Here is a 23,030-nt window from a genome sequence, read left to right as displayed (position 1 = left end):
ACGAGCTTCTTAAGCGTTCTTTGGTGGTATAAAGCGCTCTGGCAGCTTCCTCTTCCTCGTCCTCAGCAGGAGGCTCACGAGGGGACTCATTATCAACGGATTCCTGCAAATCGGATACTTCGTCAGGAGCATTGGCAGGAGTATCGACCGGGGCATCGTCAGACGCGTCACCAACAGCTTCAGGGACCGACTCAGTAACGGCTTCATTGGATATCTCGAATCTGACACGTTTTGACGCGTTGGAAGGTGCTGGCAATGAGCGTTTTTGGCTCGCCGGCGCCTTTGCCTGAGGTCTCTCAGCAGAACTCCTTGCTCCAGACGCTCTAGACGCTTCAGACGCCTTCTTTTGCCTCATTTTTCTTATCTTCCTTGCAGCGGCCATCGGAGTATAATTGCCAGCGGGATCCTGGTTCGGGGCTGGGGATGGGATGCGAGGAATGTGCTTCTTGCGAAGGTCGTAGGGTATGGCGGCAGGAGCGCGATTCGCAGACATCTCGATATCGGTTTGAATATAGGCTATAATTTCCTAATTAGAAAGTCAGAAAAACCTCAGATATGACAAATTCAGTAAAAAATCGATGGGATTTGGTGAGAAAAATCAGTATTTTGGTGGTTTGGAGGGCTTCCGATACAAAAGTTGCAATTTTTTGAGGTTTTGGGGTGCCAAAACTGCACCAAATTTTGCATACGCTAAATCCCCGCATAGACTATCTTATCGCCGCAAACACCTAGAAGAAAACAGAACACGGTCTGGAAATCAGAAGAGTATAGATTTTATCTTATAATATTAATTTCGAGCTCCAGAAATATATAATTCTATGAAAACCTCCTTATTCAAATATTTTTTCTCTTAAAAAAATAGTTTAGCTACCGCCTTAGTAAATTTCGAACCTGGGGGTGATGTAATAATAAGCCAAATTTAATTTGATCAGACATTTCAAGTCCCTAAATATGAGCTAATATTAATAAGCTTATGTTAAAGATAGTTTCTTTAGTGAAAAGTTTAACCATGGTTTCCAGTATGAAGTTACGAAACCAAATAGCTTGCAGCTCCTTACCTAGCAATATAGATGTCCAGTCGACCTGCTCTTCCTCACATCATTTTATTTGCTCGAGTACATTAACCATATCCTCTGACTACAGTTTTTTTAACTGTTTTAGATAGGCACGAAAAATTGTCCCTAGTTTGGACCCTCGTATATTGCGAGAATGATAAACAATTACGTATGGGATGAACGCTAATCTAAAGCATTCATCATTTATCTGTATATCTCCGATCAAAATATATAGCGTGACTCAATGTCTAATGAGAAGAGGCAGCTCTGTTCGGCAGTCCGCATTCTTCCCTGCTCGGCAGAAGTCACGAGAAAGATCCTTTTTGAGGACGAACTCCGGATCCCACCCCGCCCAGGACGACCAGTCCATCGCCTCCCCATCGTTACTCTCAGCCTCAGATATCAATTGCATTACGTATCCATCACACTGTCTGTCATGAGAGCATTCGGATAAGATATCCTCAGGGATTCAAAGTTAATTGACACGATATCGCACACAGCTCACCAGCATGGCATGATCGTGACTTGCTTGTTCATCCCTCTACATTGTGCCTCTACATTGAGGTCTGTTCCTCTTTGATTTGAAGAAATCGATGCATCTAGTATACAAAAACAATGGCATCCCAACATTATCGCTCCCCTTCTCCACTGTTAGGATCCAACGATTGTTATGTCGGGACCTTGTTCCAGTGGGATCCCGACAGCGAGGCCGTGACCAACCCTTTCCATATCCACTATCGTGAAGAGGTCTATATCGGTCGTGATCAGAGAAAGTGGTATGATCCTCACTGCATAATAACTAACTGAATGGCTGACACCGACGTTATCAGTCAGTACGTGGTCGACGATCCGGTCGTTTCCAATAGGCACGTGCGGATCTATACGATCATCTACGACCACGACAACCCGCAGGAAGTGGCTCCTCTGGTGTACGCTCAGGATTTGTCCAGAAACGGCACCTTCTGGAACGGAGCGAAGATTGCCAGAGGTAATGGAGGTGTGTTGCTAAGCGACGGCGATATTCTGCGGTTGTCTCCGGGCTCTTATATCCAGTTCCGCTGTCGCAGCGGGCAGACGACGGACCCGTTTAGCGCTCTGCAAAGACAAGAGATGAAGGTTGGTTCCTGTACGATATATCCCGTTTCCGCTGATGAATGTCATATATAGGCCTTCGAATCGCAGTACACCATCACCGATCGCAAACTAGGAGCAGGGGCGTATGGACAAGTGCACATGGCCGTCGACGTCAATAGCGGACAGCAGCTGGCTTGTAAAATCGTGGATATCCGAGCTCTTACGAGGAGGACAGTCATCGACTTCCCTCGCTCACCACTTTCCGAGTTGCCGTCGCCTCCGCCTCGGAATCCTTGTAAATCCGTCAAGAAGAAATGCATGCCTTATGATCGAGAGGTTGAGATCCTCAAAAGACTAAGCCATGTATGGTCGAGTATCCTCATTTGCATCATCAATACTAATAATTGATCGACAATGGAGTAACAGCCCAACATCATCGGCTTAGAGAGAGTTATCAAAACCGAGAATACACTGTCAGTCACGTTTCCCTCAATTCGCGAGGTTACTGACACAAGCAGGTATATCTTTCAAGACCTCATCACTGGAGGCGATCTCTTCTCATTCGTCGAGTACAAAGGCGGCAGGCTCCGTGACGTCGAAGCGGCCGTTATCGTGCGACAGGTTCTTATGGCACTGGACTACCTCCACGTCCGGAATATTGTCCACCGTGACCTGAAGCCGGACAACATACTCATGACATCACTTGCTGATGGATGCCGGGTCGTCCTCACAGACTTTGGCTGCGCTCGAGTGGTTGAGTCTAAGTTGGAGCGGATGTCGAGTGTACTTGGGACGTTGGAGTACACGGCTCCGTAAGTCATGCACTTTCTTTCTTTCTTCGTCATGGCCAATTGTTTTCATAGGGAAATCACTTCTACCGTCCGTCAGGGATACACAAAATCAGTCGACATGTGGTCCCTTGGCTGCGTGACAGTCGTCATCCTCATCGGTGCTCCCCCGTTTCGAAAGGCAGAGTCATATTCTTTTTCCGAAAGTCAAGCTCGACAGGGCGATCTCGACATTCTCCGCGCAGATCCGGATTGGGAGAAGGTGGGACATCGTCCGAAGGACTTTGTCTATCGGCTGCTGGTCCTCGACGAGACGCAACGCATGGATGCGAAGACCGCTTTGCAGCATGCATGGTTCACCAACCCTACGCACAAGGCGGAATTTGACGCCGTTTACCGACGAGCCATTTGCGATTGGAAGCCGCGGGCTGTGCAGGAGCCAGTCGTCGTTCTGATTGAAGAGATTTTCACGGCGCAGCCTGCTGTGAAGTTGAATCAAGTCACCCGATCTGATTCGAGTTTGCATCTACTGTCTCCAGACAGGCAAGCCATTCATTTCGACTCCGCACACCTTAAAAGAAGTCCCTCTTTAGAGACTTCCTCGACGGACGGGAGTGCAAGATCCTCGACGGGCGAACCGACTTGTCAGAGACTTGCATCTCCGACATTGTCAGATCCCGACTTTCCGAGGGAAGCTCGGTCCTGTATGCAGGAAGATGAGAGGGTCTATGCACAGGAAGACGAAGTCTGCATAATTAACCAGAACAGAGACCCTGAAAAGTGGCAAGATGCGAAAAACTGCCAAAGTGGCAATACTACATATCTAGACAACTGCAGAGTCCCGAGGCCGGCACGTCATCAATCTCCACGAAGCCGTCCTCGTCCTCGTCCACGCCTCCCTTTCAGCCCACTAGCCTGGACCTGGACCGGGTACGGAGACAGAAAGGGCAAACAAGTCGCGATTCGTCGGCAACGTCCTCAGAAGACGGTTTACAAACAACATCGTGAAACAAGAACAATGATCAAGGAGACTGCAACCAATGCAGGGAATATAACGAAGCAAGGACAGCAGGCTGATCAGAGTGGCAACCGTAATGATAAGAACAACGATAACTCGTATCTCGCTGTCCTAGTGCGGAAACGACCAATTGAGGAGGTCTATGCCGTGGAGGGAGAGGAAGCGGAGGAGAAAAAAGAAGAGGAAGGGGAAGAAGATGATGGCGAAGTCTACGAAGAGGTAGAGAATCCCCTCTCAGGAAAGATTTACCAGATCAAGTACGGGACTCGGCTTGCAGGGAAGTGAAGAAGGGTAATGTGTAGAAAGAATAATGTGACGAGCATGGAAGTTATAGAGAAACTAGGAAGTCAACTATGTACTTGCATACTTAGGTATGTAGACAATCCATGGGTCCTCGCCAGCTAGCTGTCATGCGTTCGTTTTCTGTATCAATCAATATAAAATAAATTCCATATCCACCTCATTCTTGCATCTATCTAGAGAATCCAGCCCTCTCTCGACTCTCGATCTCCCACCAGCGAAAGCAAATAGCTACCTGTGACAAAAAATAAAGAGAGAGATTGTGAGTGAGAGAAAAGAAAGCTGGCCAACCACCTTTTTTCCTGTTTATTCCTTCACGATCTTTCTTTCCTCTTCCTTCTTTTTCTCTTTTTCTCTCTAATTGACTAAAAATTCTTAATACTCAATTGTTTACGTTTATTAATTAATTGATTGATTGATTGATCGATTGATTACTCGTCTAATCCTCCTAAGTTAGACCTCGAAGTGAGCGCTGTCGCATCTGTTGTACTGTGTATGTCTCGTGCTGTGTACCTAGGAGATAGGCAAGTAAGCAAGCAAAAAGCAAGTAAGTAGGCCAGGGCAACAAAGCAAGGATCTCGCCTTGCATTATCTCGCCTTGCATCGCATCGCATCGCAGGAGGCCTCCCTCTTGCAAGCATCCTTGACTCGCGTTAGTCTCCTTGATTGAGCCATTCGGGGAATTGATTACCATAGATACCTACATAGGTAGGTAGGGCTACTTGTTTGCTTGCTTCCTGCTGGTCTGGCCAGCCTCCGGAAAATATGCACTGTGTGCAGACAGCCCGTGCGCATAATCGCCTGTCCAACTCATGCTCATGCTCATGCCATGCTCACGCACTGCTGTCGATAAGAAGTTTTGTGTTGATAGCTTATCTATCTATTATCTACAGCGCTCTGCATACACTGTACAGTATATTTTAGATTGTATAACAGCGCATACTTGTATAGATACAGACAGTCCATGTAAGTACCCTTCTCTGAGCACCTGGGCAAGAGAGAGAACATATTTACTCCCCATGTGAATCGAATAAAGAATCTCTACACTATCCTAGATGTAGGAGATGGACGACCGTGTTGTTTGTCCCTACCTATGATTGGTCAATCCCTTCCTGCCTGGCCAGCCAGCCAGCCACTCGGAAGATTACATCCCTTGTTTCAGTACAGTACGGAGTACCTACCTAGATGTCGTTTGTCTGCCTAACGCTCTCCATTAGATACCTGGGTATATAGGTAGCTAATCGATCCTAGCAAGCAAAAACCGTTGAACTATCGATCTCGGCAGCTTGCAGCTTGCATGCAGCATGCATGAAGCCAGTACTAACTCGGGTTAGTGCTGTGTTTCCATTGGGAAAACCCAATGCCATTTCTGGTATGGTGTTGTGTGCCCCTTGCATTATTGCATCATGCATGTTCCAGGGAATCCAGTGGGTGATCTCAGATGAGATGGCCATTGCGATTGCGTTAAGATAGGGATGAGACAGGATGGAGTTTGTTTGTTTGTGTTTGGGTTTGGTCTGGGTTCTTGGTACAGTACGGGACATCGACATAGGTGCTTTCTAGTACATATGGGTATAGGTAGAATCGTAGTGGTAGCTGACAAGGGAGCTAGGTCGCATGCTGCCAGTAAGACGGTACAGTGGTGCAATTTACCAGTATCTTTCTAGGAAAGAGACCAGGTCGATACAGTGAGGTAGGCAGATTTCATGTAGATGCCTCAGGTACCAAATGCTTGGAGGTGGCAGGCAAGCACCTGCCACATGTGGCTGGGCAGCACATGCTCGGAGTCGGAGAGTTTGGCCTCAGCCACCAGCAGCAGCACTGCAGCCACCACCTGGTATGCGCAGAGACCGACATACACATACAGTGGGCATACATATGCAGCTGTCACTCAGTCGCTATCAGCTATCAGCTATCAACCAGTATCAGCGCATCAATCTATATTCTTCTCACTCGCAGAGATAGTCTACATTCCTCGACCAGGCTGGTAGTACACCAGTATACTATACACAGCAAGCAGACTGGCAGGGAGGAAGGGAGGGACAAGGGAGGGGTGCGGGGCTGACAGCACTCAATTGGCCATCTCGACGGTCAATCAACAACTGGACCCTTGGAGTCAGGTGATGGACTGATTGCGTCAGTCGAGTGAAACAGTGAAATTAATTAAGATAACTAAAAAACTACCTAGGAGAGGTTTGGTAGATGGAAGGCCCGTGCCGAACCGACTGAACCCTGTAAATCCACCCTGCACGGATCCATGGATCCATCGGTTGTCCAGACAGCTTAAACAAACGAACACGACCTTCAGATCAGATCAGAGCCGACTGTGCCAAGGAGACGATCTGAGAAAGGGCTCCCTCAGCGTAGGAGAACTGACTATACTGAAACTGTGTACTCCGTACAGAGGACATGTACCGAGGTTTGTCTGGTAGAGTAGACCCTGTCCAAGGGATGGACTGCCTACCTAGGTAGGTAGGTACAGTATTACCAGCCACTCGCAGCTATTCAATATACGTGTGGATGGATTCTGTCGCATTAGATACCTGGCCTACGTAATGTACTGTACACAGATGTAGTTCGTACTATAGTACTCGACACACTGGCATCTCTGCTGAAGATGCGATTGTGTAGATGGTTTGTACAGTAGTAGTCTGACGCTCCCATGATGTCAGATCGCCCTTGGTAGGAGCTCGAGGGCTGCTGTCTGCCGTCACTGTCTGCGGGGACTCGGGCGCAAGGAGTCATCCCTGTCCGTAGTCGCCGTGCATCTACATTCCGATCACCACGTGCACCGACAATAGCCTCTTGCGCAGGTACCCAGGGCAACTGACGAGCCTGATTGTCTTGCGATCGTCTGTTCGCCTTTCCCAGACGAGCAGACTGGAGGACGCCCAGTTAATTAGTTATCCGTAAAGGGTTATATTAGATACTGGAAATGAAGCGCCCTGATTGGCCGACACGTCTGTTCTGTTGCGCGAGCGCGTCGCGTCTCACGCGCGACCGTGACGCGCTTCCCGCGTTCGGCTTCGCAGTGCCTACGAGGAGTATTGCCAGGGAATACGAGATGATGATGGAGTGGTCGAATTGAGTCGAGTTATCAGCGCACGAACAGCAGCACGGCGGTGGCGTCTGCGATAGGAAGATTTGCGGCAGTAGGAGAATTGATTGATGTCTTGCAGGTCGCAGGCAGGAGCAGGTGCTGGCCAGCCGTTGCCCCAGGCGATCGGAGAGATTATGGCGTAATATCGCAGCCTCCTTGCAGACTGGCAGAGACCCCCTCTGGAAATCCCCCAGTTGCGCTCTTCTCTTTTGGGATAGTAGACGACAGAATAATGACTGCGCAACGGGCGCCGACATCAGATGGTGCACAGACCGTGCAACCAGCCGAGGAGATTCAGATGCGCTGCAAGCAGTCGAGACAGCGCAGTGTACTCTGACGCTGGAGAAGAATAGTGTAGTAGTGGTATAGTACACGTATCTATGAGCAATATGCCAGTAGAGAGTATCTTACTGTCAACTACTCTCCCTCGTGGGCTCGTCAAAGCAGCCCTGCGGCGCCTTGCTTGCGACAGGACCGACTATCAATAATTTCCCGAGCACGACTCCGCTCTCCTTGGTGTCGCCGGGTGGACGCTGCGACACCTGCTTGCCCCGATCGGGCAGCCGTCAGCACCGTTATGGAGGGCGTCTCTGCAAGTGGTTCCTCTGGTGCTCTATCGCGGCCGACTGTCAAACGGCGCCGACTGTCTAGGCTGCGCCGTTTCCGGCAGGCCCACCCGGGGCAGCCAGAGTCATCTGCCATTTCTACCGATCGCCGCCCGCCCCCCGCCGGCTGCCGTCCTCACTTTTCTCCCATCGCCGCGACTCTCCCATCGCCCTCCCATTCGCCTGTCCTCCAACATCACCGTCGCATCGCTCAGAACCCATCCCGATCGAAGCGCGTCTTCTCGCTGAACCCATTGACCGATTCTTCGCACCGCCATCCCGTCGCTGCCCGTCGAGACGCTCTCCGGCGCATCCGACCAGCCACTCCAGCCGTCGCCGCTGCGCTGCTGCTGGCGGTCGCTTCACCACCAATACATCCTCAATCGCTCTTCCAACTCCATCATGGCCATGTTCTTGCCGTCGGCGGTCCCCTGCGAGGGCCGCAAATACCTGACCCGGTCGCATTTCGCTAGCGCTCGCGCATTCTCGCCTACACCACCCCCGTCCGGTGACGGTCTGCTGGGCACCTGTCGCGCCCTGCAGTCGCTCCTCTGCGTCTCGCCTGTCTCCTCCCCACGGCGACCACGGTCCGACCGCCTCCAGAGTCCCCTCCACATCCAGTCTGCGCCGACCCCACGTCGATCGCAGAGGGTCGTCAAGCCGCAGCCCAAACCATCACCACCTCCGCGCGGCGTCAACAAGAGGACCCGTCAGACCTATGAAGCCGACGATGGCGACGTAGACATGCCCGCGAAAGAACAGCGCGATCGATTCTCAACCCCGAAGCGGCAGAAGCGCGCGCCATCCGACCTGCCGCTGGGCCTGGCCATTGCAGACTTTGAGTCGCTGGAAGAATCCGTCGCAAGACAAAAGTCCCGTCAAATCACCCCGCAACCAGACGAACAACCTGACCAGCCGGTCCTTCCGTCCATCGAGACGCCCGAAGAGGACGAGTCATCCGAGTGGACGGCCGAGGATGACCAGAAGCTGGTGGAGATTGTGCTAGAGAAGCTGAAGCTGTCGAAGCGCGATTGGGAGGAGTGCGCGCGCCGGATTGGCAAGGACAACGACAGTGTCGGGAGACGATGGCGCGCGCTCGTGGGCGAAGGCAATATTGGCCTGCGCCGTGGCGGCCGAACGGTCCGGGGGCGCTTAGACGAATGTTGGCGGTAGCCACGTCAGTCGTTTGATCTTTTCTTTCTTTCTTTCTTTCTTTCTTTTCTTTTCTTTATTTGCCTTATACTGTGTTTCTGCATTCTTGTGGAGTTTTGAACAACGGACGGTCTGGCGGTTGGGGCTGGCTGGCTGGCTGTGTTTAGATATACCCGGTTTTTTTTTTCCACGGCGGTGTCCTGAACCTTGTACAAGCAATTTTGATTTCAAACTGGTGAATTTTTCCTTGTGTATTAATATTAATCGTCTGGCTGATTGATACCATCGACATACACATACATCACATACATTCCTTTGTTTCCTTTTTTTATCTTGTCTGAGTCCTGTACCTGTACTGTACCTGTACTTGTGCCATGTACTATGTATTGTTGACATCTTCCTGTGTATTTCATTTCATTGTTAACTCTTTTTGATCTTGCAGCAGATACATTTCAAACAAACAAACAAACAGACTGAAGAAACAGATCTTGAGAAAGGGATATTTCTTTTCCACAGACAGACAGACAGACAGCAGCAATGGAAAGAATTTCCTTTCCTTTCCTGATCAGTCAATCTATATGTGTGTACTGTATGTACTAATATGTAATCTACTTACCTAGGTAATAGATACTATTACATTACTGCCAAATCTAATCTATTATTAATTATTATTATAGGATTAACGATGACTATGATAATAACAATGACGGGCCGTCTCTATGTCCGTCCGGGAGTCAATCATTCATGATTCAATGAAATTATCCCGACCCGAACCCACGGTTCGTCCATCCGTCCGTCCGTCCGTCCGGCCGGAACTGGAACCTAACCTGCAGGTAATTACCGAAAATAGCAATAAGTATAGTATAGGTACCTATCAGCAATTAAATTAATCAATCAATTAATTAAAATTAACTAATAAGCACTGTATTTGGAATATTATTTCAGTCCTGGATTGACTGACTGACTGAGTCGACGACGCCCTTCTTTTCTTGCGAATATTAATTCTGCATTATGTAATTGCCCTAGGTATTGTACTGTACATAGGTACCTAGATACCTGTGAATTAAGGTATGCCTTCCAGTTTAGGTAGGTAGTTTGTCCCTCACCCCTATCTCACTGTATGGAATTTCCACAAGAATTTGTATACCTAGGTATATCACCACGACGATCGATCAATAGGGAGAGGGGGGCCATTGGGGCCTAATTATGGGTAGGCAGGCCACTCCCCTCCAGGAAGTGTATATTTTTTTTGGTGCAGTGCATTTCGGTTACTTAGACTTTCCCAATCCAATATACCCGTGCCATAGGTATCAAAGAAGGTTTTAGAAACAGTCGATCGATCGACGGTCATTTAGCATTTTTTTAAAAACGTTATTTTAAAAAGTTCTTCATATCAGACTGTTGCTAAGAAAGAAATTAACCATTAGGTAAAAAAGAAAGTAATCAACAACTTAGTATTTTATTAACAACTCTTTTACTACGTAGGTAAAGGCTTCATCTTTCTCTCTCTCTCTCTCTCTCTGCCTATGGTATGACTTGAGCTACAATCATAATCAATCATAATCTACCTACTAAGCTACATTATAAGATTACATTTAGGACGGCATGTGTAAGGATCATCCATCCATGTACTGTACATACTGCACAACATAGGTTGGAGCTCTCTCGATCGATCTCGGTCAAGCATCTTCCATTTCCATAGCTAAGACATATAGATACGGCATTTAAGTTGCTACAAAAGGAGAACGAGGCTTCAATTTCTATCTAACCACTGGACTATCTATCTAAACTACTAAATTTTGAGGTTATTGTAGGGAGCTACATTTATATAAGGTAATATTCTGAGGAAAAAACCATTTATAAAAAAATGGATAATTTCTTCTAAAATTAATGTTTCCTTTTAAGTAACATTTCCTTTTTTTAAAAAACAAAATATGACAATACTTAATTACTAACTGTAGAATAGCTGTTCTAACTATATAGAAAATAACTGTTATATAACCATTTTATTGTAATTCTAACATATGTTATAATAAAACGGTTATTTGACCTTGAATAATAGTCGAATGACGGTTTCTCAAAACCACCTGATCTGCCACAGCCATAGATGGCTCTTCCTAGATTCATTCTAGCTAATAAATGATGTTTGTGATGTAAGTAAGCCTTTGTCTTGAATGGAAGGAGTTTGACAGTAAAGTGATTCAAGCTGGGATTTACAGGTTCACTGACCTAATTATAAAATAAGCACTTATCAACTTTCCAGCGAATGGCGTTCAGGGCTATTAATTATCCTCAAGAAAAAAAGGTCAAGATGTGTAAATACGAGATTTGGGATTGCAAGAAGAGATAATATCTAATAATAGCTGTGCATGTATCTTCCCTTTGACAGATGCCTTCTTCCGTAAACAAACAACGTGTAGTAGGCCCAGGTCAGATAACGGGTGTGTTTGTCACGACAAACAACATTGGTTGACAGTGAAATGTCAACAAAGAAACATATGGATGGAGTGCTATTTATTCACCTTCCAGATTGAAGCTTCTTTGTTTTCTTCTCAGTCTTTTCTTCTTCTCACACTCCTCAATCTCTCTCCTCAGTCTCTCCTCTCAGTCTCTCCACCCACTCTACCCATACAACTCTCCTAACAAATTCATCAATAGACATTCTTCAAACCTCTTTCGAAACGTCGCTTATCACTCTCCCCGTGGAGAGGTATCTCTACAACATCGCCGCGGACCGGAGCGGGTTGGAAACCAAGACTGCGCAGTTCTGGATGGCAATTCTGCACCGCGAGTTCCCAGCTACTAGGCAATTTTACCTTGTGCAGGAACAGAATCCGTCGGATGAGAGCAGACGCAGAGTCGACTGTAAGGTGTTTACCTGGGACGACACTCGCAACACAGTACGGGACGTTCTGTATGTGGAGTTCAAACGTGCCGAGATCACGCCTGCAGACCGGGAATTAGCCGTCAAACAAGTTGAGGATTACTGTTCTGAATACATCATGGCGCCAATGGGATACACTTCCCTTTGGTGCATGGTGTGTTACGGTACAAGAGCCGCCTTTTGGGAGGCCAAGTCCAGGGTGCGAACGAGGTCTGGAAGGACTTCTTGTAGCGCTCCACAAGATTTGGCTTGGATTGATGCCGATACTCCTGAGGCAAAGGATATTAGCGATTTCTTTAAGAAGCTTTCCAAGTAGTATGGTCAGTAACTGCTGATAAAGGTTCTTCCCCAGCAAAAAACTGATCCTGTTTGCAGACAGTCTCTAATTTTCATGCAGGCGACTACACAAGCGGAACGACATTTTTCATTAGCGAGTCCTCGAGAAAAATCAATAACAAATGAAAATCCTAATTCACATCAGATTTCAGCTCAAAGGCTTTTCACACTCACAACGCTCATTAGTTGGCGGATCCCCTCTGAGAAATCTCGTGTGTGGAAACGGCTTCGCACAGCCCACATGTTTGTTGAAATACTTCAGACCAGGATCAATAGGACCTGTATAGATAGGGTATGTCTCATTAATGAAGACAGATAAACGGGTTGAGCTTTCTTCCTTTTCGAGATTCTGAAAAATTCCTCTCACTGAGCCCAGAGCCTTCCAAATACGTTGACGGTTTTCGAGACCCAGGATCTTTCTGAGCAGTTGTTGTGTCTCAAAGTATGCAAACTCCCAATTGATATAAACATCGCATTGAACTTCCATGAACTCAAAGATAAGGCCTCCTAATCGTCGACGCCAGTGGGATTCAGGAATGGACCACCCTAATGCGGAAACGCAGCTTTTGACATCGATGTCTTCAAGAAATTCTAGGACCAGTGAGCGGAGTTCTAATGGCAGTAGTGAGAGATAATTTTCTCTGTCACAGGTCTGAGGATTTTTTGCTGTTTTCACTGGTGTGCTCTGTGTTCGAGTACTTTGTTTTATCAGCCATTTCACTTCCGGGATATCAACTGGGTTGACTTGGTATGGCCAAGTGACATCTAGCGCTTCCACTAGACGATAACACACAAAAGGGACCCATGGGCAGGTATAGTCTCTGAGGGGCATATATTTGTCCAGGTCATAGTTGTTTTTATACCAATATTTCCGGATCGCAATGATTAGATGCTCGAGTTGGTGCTGAGCAATATAGCCTAGGCCTAGACAGCGCTCAACCAGTATCCAGCACTTCGCATGAAATGGGTAGCCGTGAGGATAATTTTGACAGTTCTGGGAGCTCCAGTATCTTGCAGGATAGATTGTGCAAACATTGGATGCTATGGCACCAAGGTACCCTGCATCGTGTGCGGCTTTAACGATCTCGTTCTCTTCTCTTGGTGCGTACAGTCGATCTCGTTTTATTCCCTCGGAGAGTGCACCGATTCCAGAGAGGGTGAAGACTTCACGGTCAGCGTCATCTTTGGCATGGTCGACAATGACTTAAGTGGATAAATTAGAACATGCAATTGTTATTCTAACGTGTTCGTGGAAAGATATTGATTGGGAAGTTAGGAATCGTCAAACATACCGACTCGATAGAATCGATACCAGATATCATACGACTTATCTAGCCAGAATTTTGTTCCACACGCACCGCAGAAAAGATCTTCATCGCTGAACCATTCCGTCATCTCGATAGTTTCAAACCAAATTGTCTCGCGTTTCTGGTTGTGTTGCTCTTCAAGATGAAGGATAGGACAGTCTGGTACTCGCAAAGGAAATTTAATGATATTTGACCAAGTGGCTCATCGCATCTAACAAGTCAAATTTTTTAATAAATTTCTGGTCATTGAATAATTTACTTGTCATTGCCAAGGCCCACTCCGACGCTTTTTTGCAGGCCGTTGCCTTGCAAGGTTAAAGGAACGTCCAGTTGAATCCATGGTTCAATTGCAAGAGCGGAGAGCAACGAAAAGGTAGACAAAATCAGAACTAGGATTTTCTAATAAAGATCTAGCAGTGGAAACCACAAGCGCAGAAGTAGAAAGCAGGATAGAACTAGGGTGCTGGACCCAGCAGGAGAGAGAAAAGGGGCAGGAGCGGTGGAGCACACAGCAGCTGGAAAGAGCACAGTTATAAGGCAGCTCGGGCAAGCAGAACGGCTTTTTTGAAAGACAGAATTCTGTCTGCAAAAACTCGATGCAAATAACACTGAGGCTGAAGAAGGAAGGAATGGACCAGAGGAGATCATCGACGTCGACTTTCTTCTAGGCAGCCCGGTCTTTATTTGCACGTGAATCAAAACACTCAATCATTGGCCTGGTTACGACAATACCAATAAACACCGAATTCTGTATTGTCAATCAGGACCTTTTTTTATTTTCTATGATAGAAGAAGAGGCAGCCATGACAATAAAATATAGAAGATGCGAAATGTGTAACTGGTGGCTGCGCAGGCTTATCTATACTAGGTCTCCACGTAAACTTGAACAGATCATTTCTGCTTGTTTGGGAAAAGAAGCCGCAATTTATCTTCGAAAAGTGTTGAAAACTGAATAAGATCCTTTGGAATATACCACCATTCTATATGGTCCAGTAGTTAGGTCAGTAGTAGTTGTTGTTGCATGTATGTAGTTGTACTGTAATTAGATAAACTAGTGGAGTTGGTTGGTATTACTAGTGAGGAATATGTATTAATATTAATATTATAACTGGGATATAAGATTGAGGTGATAGTTCGGCAATATTTCGAAATCCAAAGGTATCCCTTTTACAAAATTAGATCACAAAATTGGCCTCTTGACATTTACTTTTCCTCTCCCTGTCTATTCTTGAAGCATTCACAATGTCCTGTCGTCGACAAAACATGGTATGAGAATATATCCATTATTTAAAGACAATCATTACGACTTCCGCGCCGCTCTTGACTCGTCTACCTTCCGAAAAGCATTGGCGATTTCTGTAACACTTTGCACCAAGTAATCTAGACGCAGACGCACATCAGCAACGACCATGAGACAATTTGCAGAACACAAAGACTTACACGAAGGAATAACAATCCAGATAAAATTCATAAAGAAGTAATAGAACCAAAAGTAGTACCTCTCCGGCCGACAAAAGTGTACACCATTGTTGTACAGATCAAACATGCTCGTGGCGTAGTAAAGAACATCTCCGTAAATCTGGCCGAGAGAGATGATAATCTGCAAGGCATGTCGCACGGGATGCTGAACGGCAATGCAGTACGCTACGAGCAATCCAAGAGGGCCCCAGCAGAACTGTTGTCGTAAGAGACAGGCAGGTTTAGCCCGATGGATGACTCAGCTGTATAAAGTAAAATATTTGACCTACCGCTGTTACAAATTCCATGCACACGAGAAACGTATCGGAGGTCAAGCAGCGCGAGTCGGCGAGGGAGTATTCTTTCCATAGCTGGCCGAAAAGATCACGAGCGCCTGCAACATGTGCATGATTGAGCACGAAGTAGGCCTCGAAGAAGAGATGGATCGATGCAGCTGTATTTTTGGTATTCAGTTGCTTGGCATGGTGAATGGCTTGACATAAAAGACCTACTCAGGCAAAACCACAGGAAGGCAAGACGATCTGATCTGCTGGCTGAAGGTCGAACACGGTTTATGATAAGAAAGGCAATGCCGAGGACAGTCACCCAGCAAACAGCGAAGCGACCAACAAGTGATAGAACAGAGCTCTCATTAGCCAGGTATCCAGGAAGCTCTACGCCCAAAGGATAGTAAGGATGGGGGAAGGCCGTCGTCATATTGGAGAATTGCACTGTATCTGCCATCGTCCTGCTTTCCCCGGACAGTTTCTGTGTCTGGGGATTTCTTTTTCTTTTATTTTCTTTTTTCCCCCTTTCTTTGGATTATTGGCTTCAGTGCAAACTAATTATTATACCCCTGACTTTAGAATTCCCCAAGTTCTCGAAATAAAACGTCTGTCCGGGGAGCCCGTGCCCCAGACGTTACATAGAACCGGGATCTAAGTTTCCGGATCAGGTCATTCCTGTAATGTATTCTAGATACAGTAAGATACTGGTCTTGTGTAATAATTGCAATCTCAAACCGTACATGAAATTCCTGGCGATATCTGGCAGATGGAGATCGCTTTCTGGTTGTGAAAGGATTCGCTAGTTTCGAGTACTAGGATCTTTTTGACACAAGGAAGAGGTGGTTGGGGAGACGAAGAAAGACGAAACAGGCGATCTCGCTTAGTCCTTTTCCTTCCCTACACCCCCAACAAACATAGAACAGCAGCAATGGGGAGTCAAGAGTATTTGCACACGTGGCATAGAAGATGAAAGGAAGGACATGGGCAGAGTTCCAAGTTCCTGAGGTCTCAGAAAGTGAGATCATATTACCAATGCAATACAATGTTTCTGCGCCAGCTCACAGACCTAGTAACTCAACAAGTTAGGTAGGTAGAAGATTAACCAGAATGGTGGAGCGCAATCAAGAATACATATACCTATAGACAAGGCACAAGTGAAGAGTCAACCTATAGCAGCAGAGCAGTGACTGCGTTTGCAAAATTTACGAAGTAAATTCGACTTCTTTGTCTGCACAGTGAACGAAACTTCCTGGTGAATCACAGACTGGCCAGCCAGCTCCGGGGAATATATATCCTGTTTGTCCCGGCTTCTTCCCTCTTTTTCCTTTCTCCTACTTACTCAAAGCACCAACCAGGTATGATACTGTCTATACTTTGCTTTCTTCCCATTTCTTGAGCACTTACTTGCTGGGATGTATTTTTGGATTATATTATCAGTTGCGTCCACCTTCGACGAATATACTTCTTTCTCCTACGCATAAGCCATGCTTCATATATCTCGATTGTGGATGCCTCCACTGATCCCTGAGACGGAAAAGCCAAGCTTTTACACTCAAAATGCGAACGTTGCTCCGGAGTATGGTTCTAGACTCCCACGATGTCCTTACTCGAATCTTCCCGGAAGAACGACTGGTGTTACCACAGGACTCCGCGAAGCCCAACTATCTACCATCTATCTGAAGAGCAGGCCCGCCACCAGAACGATGTGGGACGCATAATGACTGCAGTATAGTATTTATTCACTTGCTGTCAAGGCCAGGCTCGGGGATGCCGCAGGATTTTCGCTCAGTAAATGGTCGCTAAAAGAAGCTGCAGCCCTCCACAATCAACAGACAATCACAATTCCAACGCGCATAAACCGCCATTCGGTGATAGTGATCTTCATTATGACAGACACCCTCCGAAGGAGACTCCACGAGTCGGGCCCATTGCCAGAATGGATAAAGGGCACCGAAGCTTCGTCATCTCCTTCCCCAACGCGGTGAACGAAGTGTGCAATTTCAACGAGAAAGGTATTATTTGGTGCACCATGCCCATCCAGCAGTTCTTCATAGCTGCTGCATTGCGACCGTGCGGGATCCATGCACACGTCTTCTACGCAAAGCTCAACCATCTCGAGCGCCAGCGCTTGATCTCCAAGTTCACCTCTTTCCAGTCAGCCAGTGGCAGTTAACTCCTGAGGAAGTGACTGTCAACGCAGCTAGGCTGATCTGTCTGCAGGCATTAACGCTGAAGATGCCAGGTGCCAGCAGTCAGCGAATGCTAGGATGCGTTGCTCTAAAAGTCAACCAACTTGACCTACACTTTCAAGAGATAAATGAGTCAATTACTGGCAGGGATCGTGAAGCGCATGATGGAGATGTTGTTGCCGACGCCGTCCTCTTCGCTGGTATGGAGCGAAGTGATGTAGGAGTCTTTTCTTCTATGTCACACGGCCTTCGCCATGATAAAGCTCTCAAACTGAGTAAGCTTCAAAATGTCCCCATAAGTTTGCTGGAAGAAGTTCGAAGTATAGAAAGGAAACGTCTAAACGACGGCCTATAACATGAAAACTGATGGCTCAAGCAAAGGTCCGGGAATGCATGACTATCGCTATAAGAACTCGAAGAACAATATAGGATCAAGGATTTAAAGGAACATAGGAGAGTTTTCTTCGCCGAACAGGTAAGTCATACTATGTTCGAAAAGGGGGATGAACATTGACATTTGTTTCACAGCTTACCAAGAAGTTTTGATGATTGCCATATTATTTCCAGGAAAATATAAAAGCAAGAAAGAGAAATATGTGGCTGGGACTAGAGTTTCATGATACCGTGTTCACTGTGACTTGACATTGGAGAGATTATGGAAAGTCCATGCGGCAGAACGCGTGGAGCTTGAGCTTTTGATTCGACTTTCAGCAATGACTGAAATAAGGATCCATTATAACCCTCTCATTTGTGGGACGCCGGGATAACTGGAGGCGTGAATTACGATAAACAGAATTCCCATTTGGGACAGGTTACAGATCAACGAGCCCCTTTCGGCAGAGAAGAATACCGAATAATCCTGGCCTTGGACGTGGGGTTTCCTCCTGCCACAATGTGTACTTCTACATATACCCCTTTTAAGACTAACAACGGGGACAACTACCCTTCCGCAGGACCTCGCGAGGATTCTCCTACGGACACGATCTGGAAGACCCTGGTGGTGGATTCCCATTCTCGCATCGGCACACGAAGCACGCAGGTTGAAAACGAGATCAAATTCGATATAAAATGCATCAAACACGCCCTGCACGAGGAATGATCAAACTAACTATTCGGCAGCGTGTAGAAAAGCTTACACTATATCCCTCTTCTCGCGATACAGAGATATGATGTCCGTCTGACGGAAACACAAGAAAAATTTTAAAGATGTCAGAAGAGGACGCCACAATAAAGGGAAATATTACTTCACTTGTCGTTCCCGTGGTACTCGACCTAAAGTCCCTGATAGCTGATAAGCGGTGTTATATAAGTGTCAATCAATGCACTGTGGGCCGGAGAGCATCCACTGCCTTCAGGGGGATTGGAGAGCACTCGGTCGGGCTAGAAGGATAAGCCTGGAATTCTCGAGAATACCCCAATCAGACTACACGAGCTTGCCTGGAACCCAAGCTGTGACAGGAAGGATCCCCAAAGTAATGAGCGAATGAACCCCCCCCCAGGTTTAACTTTTGAGAGACGAATGCAGTTTACAAGTGAGACAATAACCTGGTGCAGCCTGGAAACTATCACATTATCTCAGACAGTGAGCATAATTTTCCTTCTTTTGTTGACTTTCATTCATGAAAAAGAACGAGTGATACTGACAGATAGGATATAGTGACTCGTCTTAAGAAGACCATAATAAAACTGTCAAAAACCTCGCGAAAGTGGAAACACTGCTGAGACATCTGCCCGGCCGACTATTGTTTCTTCACATTAATATTGAATGACGGACTCGCCCGAGTACAATAAACTCAGAACAAGATCTTGTCATCACTCAGAAATGTCTTCGAAATCTCTCAGAAAAGGTGTGGAGACTACAACAACCCAGGAAGTTCAGCCATTTCCCTCATTCAAGCGGTATAAACAGTAAACATGAACGTCAGCATGAGTGGCCGTGCGGAAGCGGCTAATCTCACGTCCGCTTACTCATTTTCAACAATATTTCCTGCTTTCGGGACGTCATATGCTGAATTCCAAGAGCACTACACCATGCCAAAGCTGTCTGACATCAGTCATTAATTCGTGAGTAGAAAGCGAATCGCTAAAGGGAAGCTCCGCGTCAAAAAACACACTTCCTCTGAGCGTTGATCCCATACACGACAGGTTTGATATTCTCCTGACCTCGTGGCTCTATTTTCCTTTTACTAAAAAAAAAGGCTATGTTCTATCAGTTACATGCCTGATCCTCTAAAGTCTCTAAATAGGTGAGACTTGTCTAAAAATGAAGGATAACACAATAGTGGGATGAAATGGGCACAGATGAGGGGCTGGATAACGAGGTTTTCGATACAGAGGAGTGAATGGAATGGACTTGTGAAATGGTCCAGTTCAGGACTCTCATGATAATTAAAAATGTACATACATGTACGTTAGATAGATGCTTCATATTGATATTTTCTCGTCAAAAAATAATGTTTGATGTCAGTGATGATGATGGTGCACTGATCACATGATAATCTTATCTGGTCCAGCCAATGGCCAATATCGATTCCGTATCCATCAACCACAACTCAAACCATCAATCTATCAGATCGAAAATCCATCTCTTGGTTATGAGATTATATCCTTTTCCAAGTTCAATCCCAACAGAAATTGGGAATTTTAAGACAGAAGCCGGTTGACCCTTTATTCTAGGGGTGATGATTGAATAAAGAAAGAATATTGAAAGAAACAACGCTACATCCAGTTACATAAGTTTGTATGCCTGCTGCCAGCACAGCAGCATGCTGTAATATTCTATCCATTATCAGACCCACGCCGTCGCATATCAGATTCTCATCATCATCATCATCACCTCCGAGGCTCATAACTAGCGGAAGGAGAAGAAGTCTCTCTTTCGGCGTCTACGACGTCTGCCATCCTTTTTGCGGCATTACTTGTCCATTCCCTTCAAAGAGCTCTAGGTCCAGGAGACCTAGCCAGCCACGCTTGTTAGTTGTATCACACCAACACCAATACAAATACCACTGCAGACACTGCAGAGGAATGAGGATCGCCACGCTCCAGTTCGCCCCCCGGTTGGGCGATGTCGAGGGGAATATGCGGCGGGCGGATGAGTTGTTGAAGTTGAAGCGGTCAGCAGCAACTACTACTGCTACGGCAAAGAATGACGAGTTGAGCAGTGTTGAGGATGGACCTGGGCCGGGTATTGAGGAGCTGCGGCCGGATATCTTGGTGTTGCCGGAGATGGCGTTTACAGGTGAGGACTCCCCTATTATATGAACTGCAATAATGCAATTTTCTCTTTCTCCCTCTCTCTGATGTCGTCTAACCCGGTCAACAGGATATAATTTCCCATCTTTGCAGGCTATCAAACCATATCTAGAGCCTCAAGGCACGGGACCCACAGCAAAATGGGCTCGAGACACAGCAAAATACTTAAAATGCAAAGTCTGTGTGGGCTATCCCGAGATTTCCAAAGCAGAAGTGCGGCATGGTGATGGCGACGAAGCACCATCGCCGTCAGAGACAGAAAAGTACTTTAATTCTCTACTCGTCGTCGATGAGAACGGGGAGATATTGCTGAATTATCGGAAGCAATTCCTATATTACACTGACGAAACGTGGGCATCAGAGGGTGACGGTGGCTGGGGGTATCACGCTCTCGAATTCGACTCTCCTAGGCCGTCGCAAGATAATGCTACAAGACAGCAGGTTCCGACCACATTCGGCATCTGCATGGACATCAACCCGTACCGGTTCGAAGCCCCCTTCACCGCGTGGGAGTTTGCGAACCGGGTCCTCGACTCACAATCCCAGCTGGTCATCATCTCGACGGCGTGGTTGACCCTGGAGGGACAGGAGGCCATTGCTTCCCTAGGCCGCAATCGACCAGATATGGATACCTTCAACTACTGGATCCGGAGGTTCTGGCCTCTGATCGAGAAAAGGATGGCTCATGACGGCGATATCGACGGCGGTAGCAGCTTACGGTCGGGAATGACGCAATCTGAAAAGAAAGTCGTCCTCGTCTTTGCCAACAGGACCGGTGTGGAAGAGGGCACAGAAGGATTCAATCCCACCGCCACCTACGCGGGGACCAGCACGATCATCGCCATCACGCAGAAGCTGCCGCCCGAGAAGAATGGAGATGGGGCAGCAGCTACAGGCCTGAAACAACACGACAATGAGAAACCGCTCGACGTGAAGATTCTCTGCTGGGATATGAAAGGGGCCACGGAAGAAGGGATCTGTTTCGCCGATACGCTGTCGGAACCAAAGATGGTCTTTGGCTTAGTGAAGAGATCCGACGATGGCAATGGCGATGGTAATGGCGATGACGATGACGACGGCGAATCTTAGGTTCTTCCTGGTGGTCCTGGCATGTATATATGAACTTAATAGACTAAGTATATACACTGGTTGGATGGTTTAAGAAAAGCAACGGAAAGAAACTACGAACTAGGTCATGATAAATAGATACAACGTCTATGATTCCTGTCTGTTATTCTTCTCTCCAGACAGAAGGGGAAAAAGCGCGATCCGTTCTCTAAGCATATCTTGTTACGCTCCATGTCTACCGGGCCTTTTTCTTCCCCTAAGTAGTCTTCTTCAGGTACCAATCGCGTCCACAATCGCGTCCACAAGCACGTGTATATACTAGTGAAACTAGCTATTTTCAGCTTCCTTTTCGAACCAAATTTGAGCGTTTATTTCGAATACATCTTTCTGTGAGACGATTGTTAGTCAGACACGGTATCAAAATAATTATAGAGAAAATTATTGAATCCGCAGATTAGAATCAGGAAAAAGCTCAACTGTTCCCATCTTCAGAGACAGCTTGTGTAAAGACACCGGAGCTTCTTGCAAGTCAAAAAAACTCCTTATTCAGTTAGTCAAGGTTGCGTCTGTGTAGTCATTCGTGTGACGAAACAATCATGTGCAGCGTTTCTCATGTGACTGCCTCTTGCGTGTTCTTCCAACTCTTCTGACACTTCCAGATTCATTGTTTTGGTCTCTTTCCTTCCTTCCTTCCTTCCTCTGGTACAACACTGTGAACGGCACTCTCTTCTCCCGTGTTCTCTTTCTTTCACACCTTTCTGCACACCCTCACACGGAGAGATTAGTCCGCCTGCATCATTCTCTCTGCTTGGAATGCCCCTAGGGATTATCTCATGACACATTCCAAGCCTGAGATTGACATCACAGTACACGTGAAGCTGCCAAGAAGGTAAGTGTGCTGGAGCTTTCCACCATCCTTTTTTTGCAACTTAGTGAGCTGAGTACTTCTGGAAGGTGAATCATCACTGATAGGGTGCATGACCTGATTGGCATACATGCAGACACCAGTGGTAGGTTGGTAGGTGTGGCTGGAGGGTACAGTACTGTTACATGTGACAGCTGAGACACAGCCGCTCTTCCCCCTCCTGGAATGTTGTGGGTACACAAATCGCTAATATCAAAATTCAGTTCTCAAGTCAAGGGGGGGGGGGGGG

General features: G+C 46.7%; 8 protein-coding genes across 8 annotated transcripts; 5 read left to right on the top strand and 3 right to left on the bottom strand.

Moving 5' to 3' along the window:
• T310_9674 (uncharacterized protein) lies at positions 1-493 on the bottom strand (the record flags this gene model as incomplete). Its single annotated transcript, XM_013467878.1, has 1 exon — positions 1-493. A coding segment is annotated over one exon (493 nt), but the record flags the coding sequence as incomplete, so codon positions are not given.
• A 1,177-nt stretch (positions 494-1,670) lies between these two features.
• On the top strand, positions 1,671-4,220 carry T310_9673 (CAMK protein kinase; the record flags this gene model as incomplete). Its single annotated transcript, XM_013467877.1, has 5 exons — positions 1,671-1,831; positions 1,886-2,171; positions 2,223-2,492; positions 2,556-2,941; positions 2,993-4,220. 5 exons carry the CDS (start codon positions 1,671-1,673, stop codon positions 4,218-4,220), a joined length of 2,331 nt encoding a protein of 776 aa, XP_013323331.1.
• Positions 4,221-8,342: 4,122 nt separating this feature from the next.
• On the top strand, positions 8,343-9,848 carry T310_9672 (uncharacterized protein; the record flags this gene model as incomplete). The annotated part of the gene is made up of 3 exons (XM_013467876.1): positions 8,343-9,109; positions 9,565-9,681; positions 9,770-9,848. 3 exons carry the CDS (start codon positions 8,343-8,345, stop codon positions 9,846-9,848), a joined length of 963 nt encoding a protein of 320 aa, XP_013323330.1.
• Positions 9,849-11,234: 1,386 nt separating this feature from the next.
• Positions 11,235-12,292, top strand: T310_9671 (uncharacterized protein; the record flags this gene model as incomplete). Its single annotated transcript, XM_013467875.1, has 4 exons — positions 11,235-11,245; positions 11,356-11,407; positions 11,482-11,533; positions 11,751-12,292. The coding sequence occupies 4 exons, from the start codon at positions 11,235-11,237 to the stop codon at positions 12,290-12,292; spliced, it is 657 nt and encodes a 218-aa protein (XP_013323329.1).
• A 168-nt stretch (positions 12,293-12,460) lies between these two features.
• On the bottom strand, positions 12,461-13,707 carry T310_9670 (uncharacterized protein; the record flags this gene model as incomplete). The annotated part of the gene is made up of 2 exons (XM_013467874.1): positions 12,461-13,494; positions 13,605-13,707. The coding sequence occupies 2 exons, from the start codon at positions 13,705-13,707 to the stop codon at positions 12,461-12,463; spliced, it is 1,137 nt and encodes a 378-aa protein (XP_013323328.1).
• Positions 13,708-14,615: 908 nt separating this feature from the next.
• T310_9669 (uncharacterized protein) lies at positions 14,616-15,794 on the bottom strand (the record flags this gene model as incomplete). The annotated part of the gene is made up of 4 exons (XM_013467873.1): positions 14,616-14,692; positions 15,060-15,294; positions 15,368-15,531; positions 15,590-15,794. The coding sequence occupies 4 exons, from the start codon at positions 15,792-15,794 to the stop codon at positions 14,616-14,618; spliced, it is 681 nt and encodes a 226-aa protein (XP_013323327.1).
• Positions 15,795-17,599: 1,805 nt separating this feature from the next.
• On the top strand, positions 17,600-18,652 carry T310_9668 (uncharacterized protein; the record flags this gene model as incomplete). The annotated part of the gene is made up of 3 exons (XM_013467872.1): positions 17,600-17,828; positions 17,964-18,028; positions 18,347-18,652. The coding sequence occupies 3 exons, from the start codon at positions 17,600-17,602 to the stop codon at positions 18,650-18,652; spliced, it is 600 nt and encodes a 199-aa protein (XP_013323326.1).
• Positions 18,653-20,634: 1,982 nt separating this feature from the next.
• T310_9667 (Uncharacterized protein) lies at positions 20,635-21,897 on the top strand (the record flags this gene model as incomplete). Its single annotated transcript, XM_013467871.1, has 2 exons — positions 20,635-20,794; positions 20,879-21,897. 2 exons carry the CDS (start codon positions 20,635-20,637, stop codon positions 21,895-21,897), a joined length of 1,179 nt encoding a protein of 392 aa, XP_013323325.1.
• Positions 21,898-23,030: the final 1,133 nt, after the last annotated feature.

The sequence above is a fragment of the Rasamsonia emersonii genome, assembly GCF_000968595.1.
Source record: "Rasamsonia emersonii CBS 393.64 chromosome Unknown ctg1118621762195, whole genome shotgun sequence".
Classification (NCBI taxonomy): domain Eukaryota; kingdom Fungi; phylum Ascomycota; class Eurotiomycetes; order Eurotiales; family Trichocomaceae; genus Rasamsonia; species Rasamsonia emersonii.
This window is presented reverse-complemented; position numbering and strand designations above follow the sequence as displayed.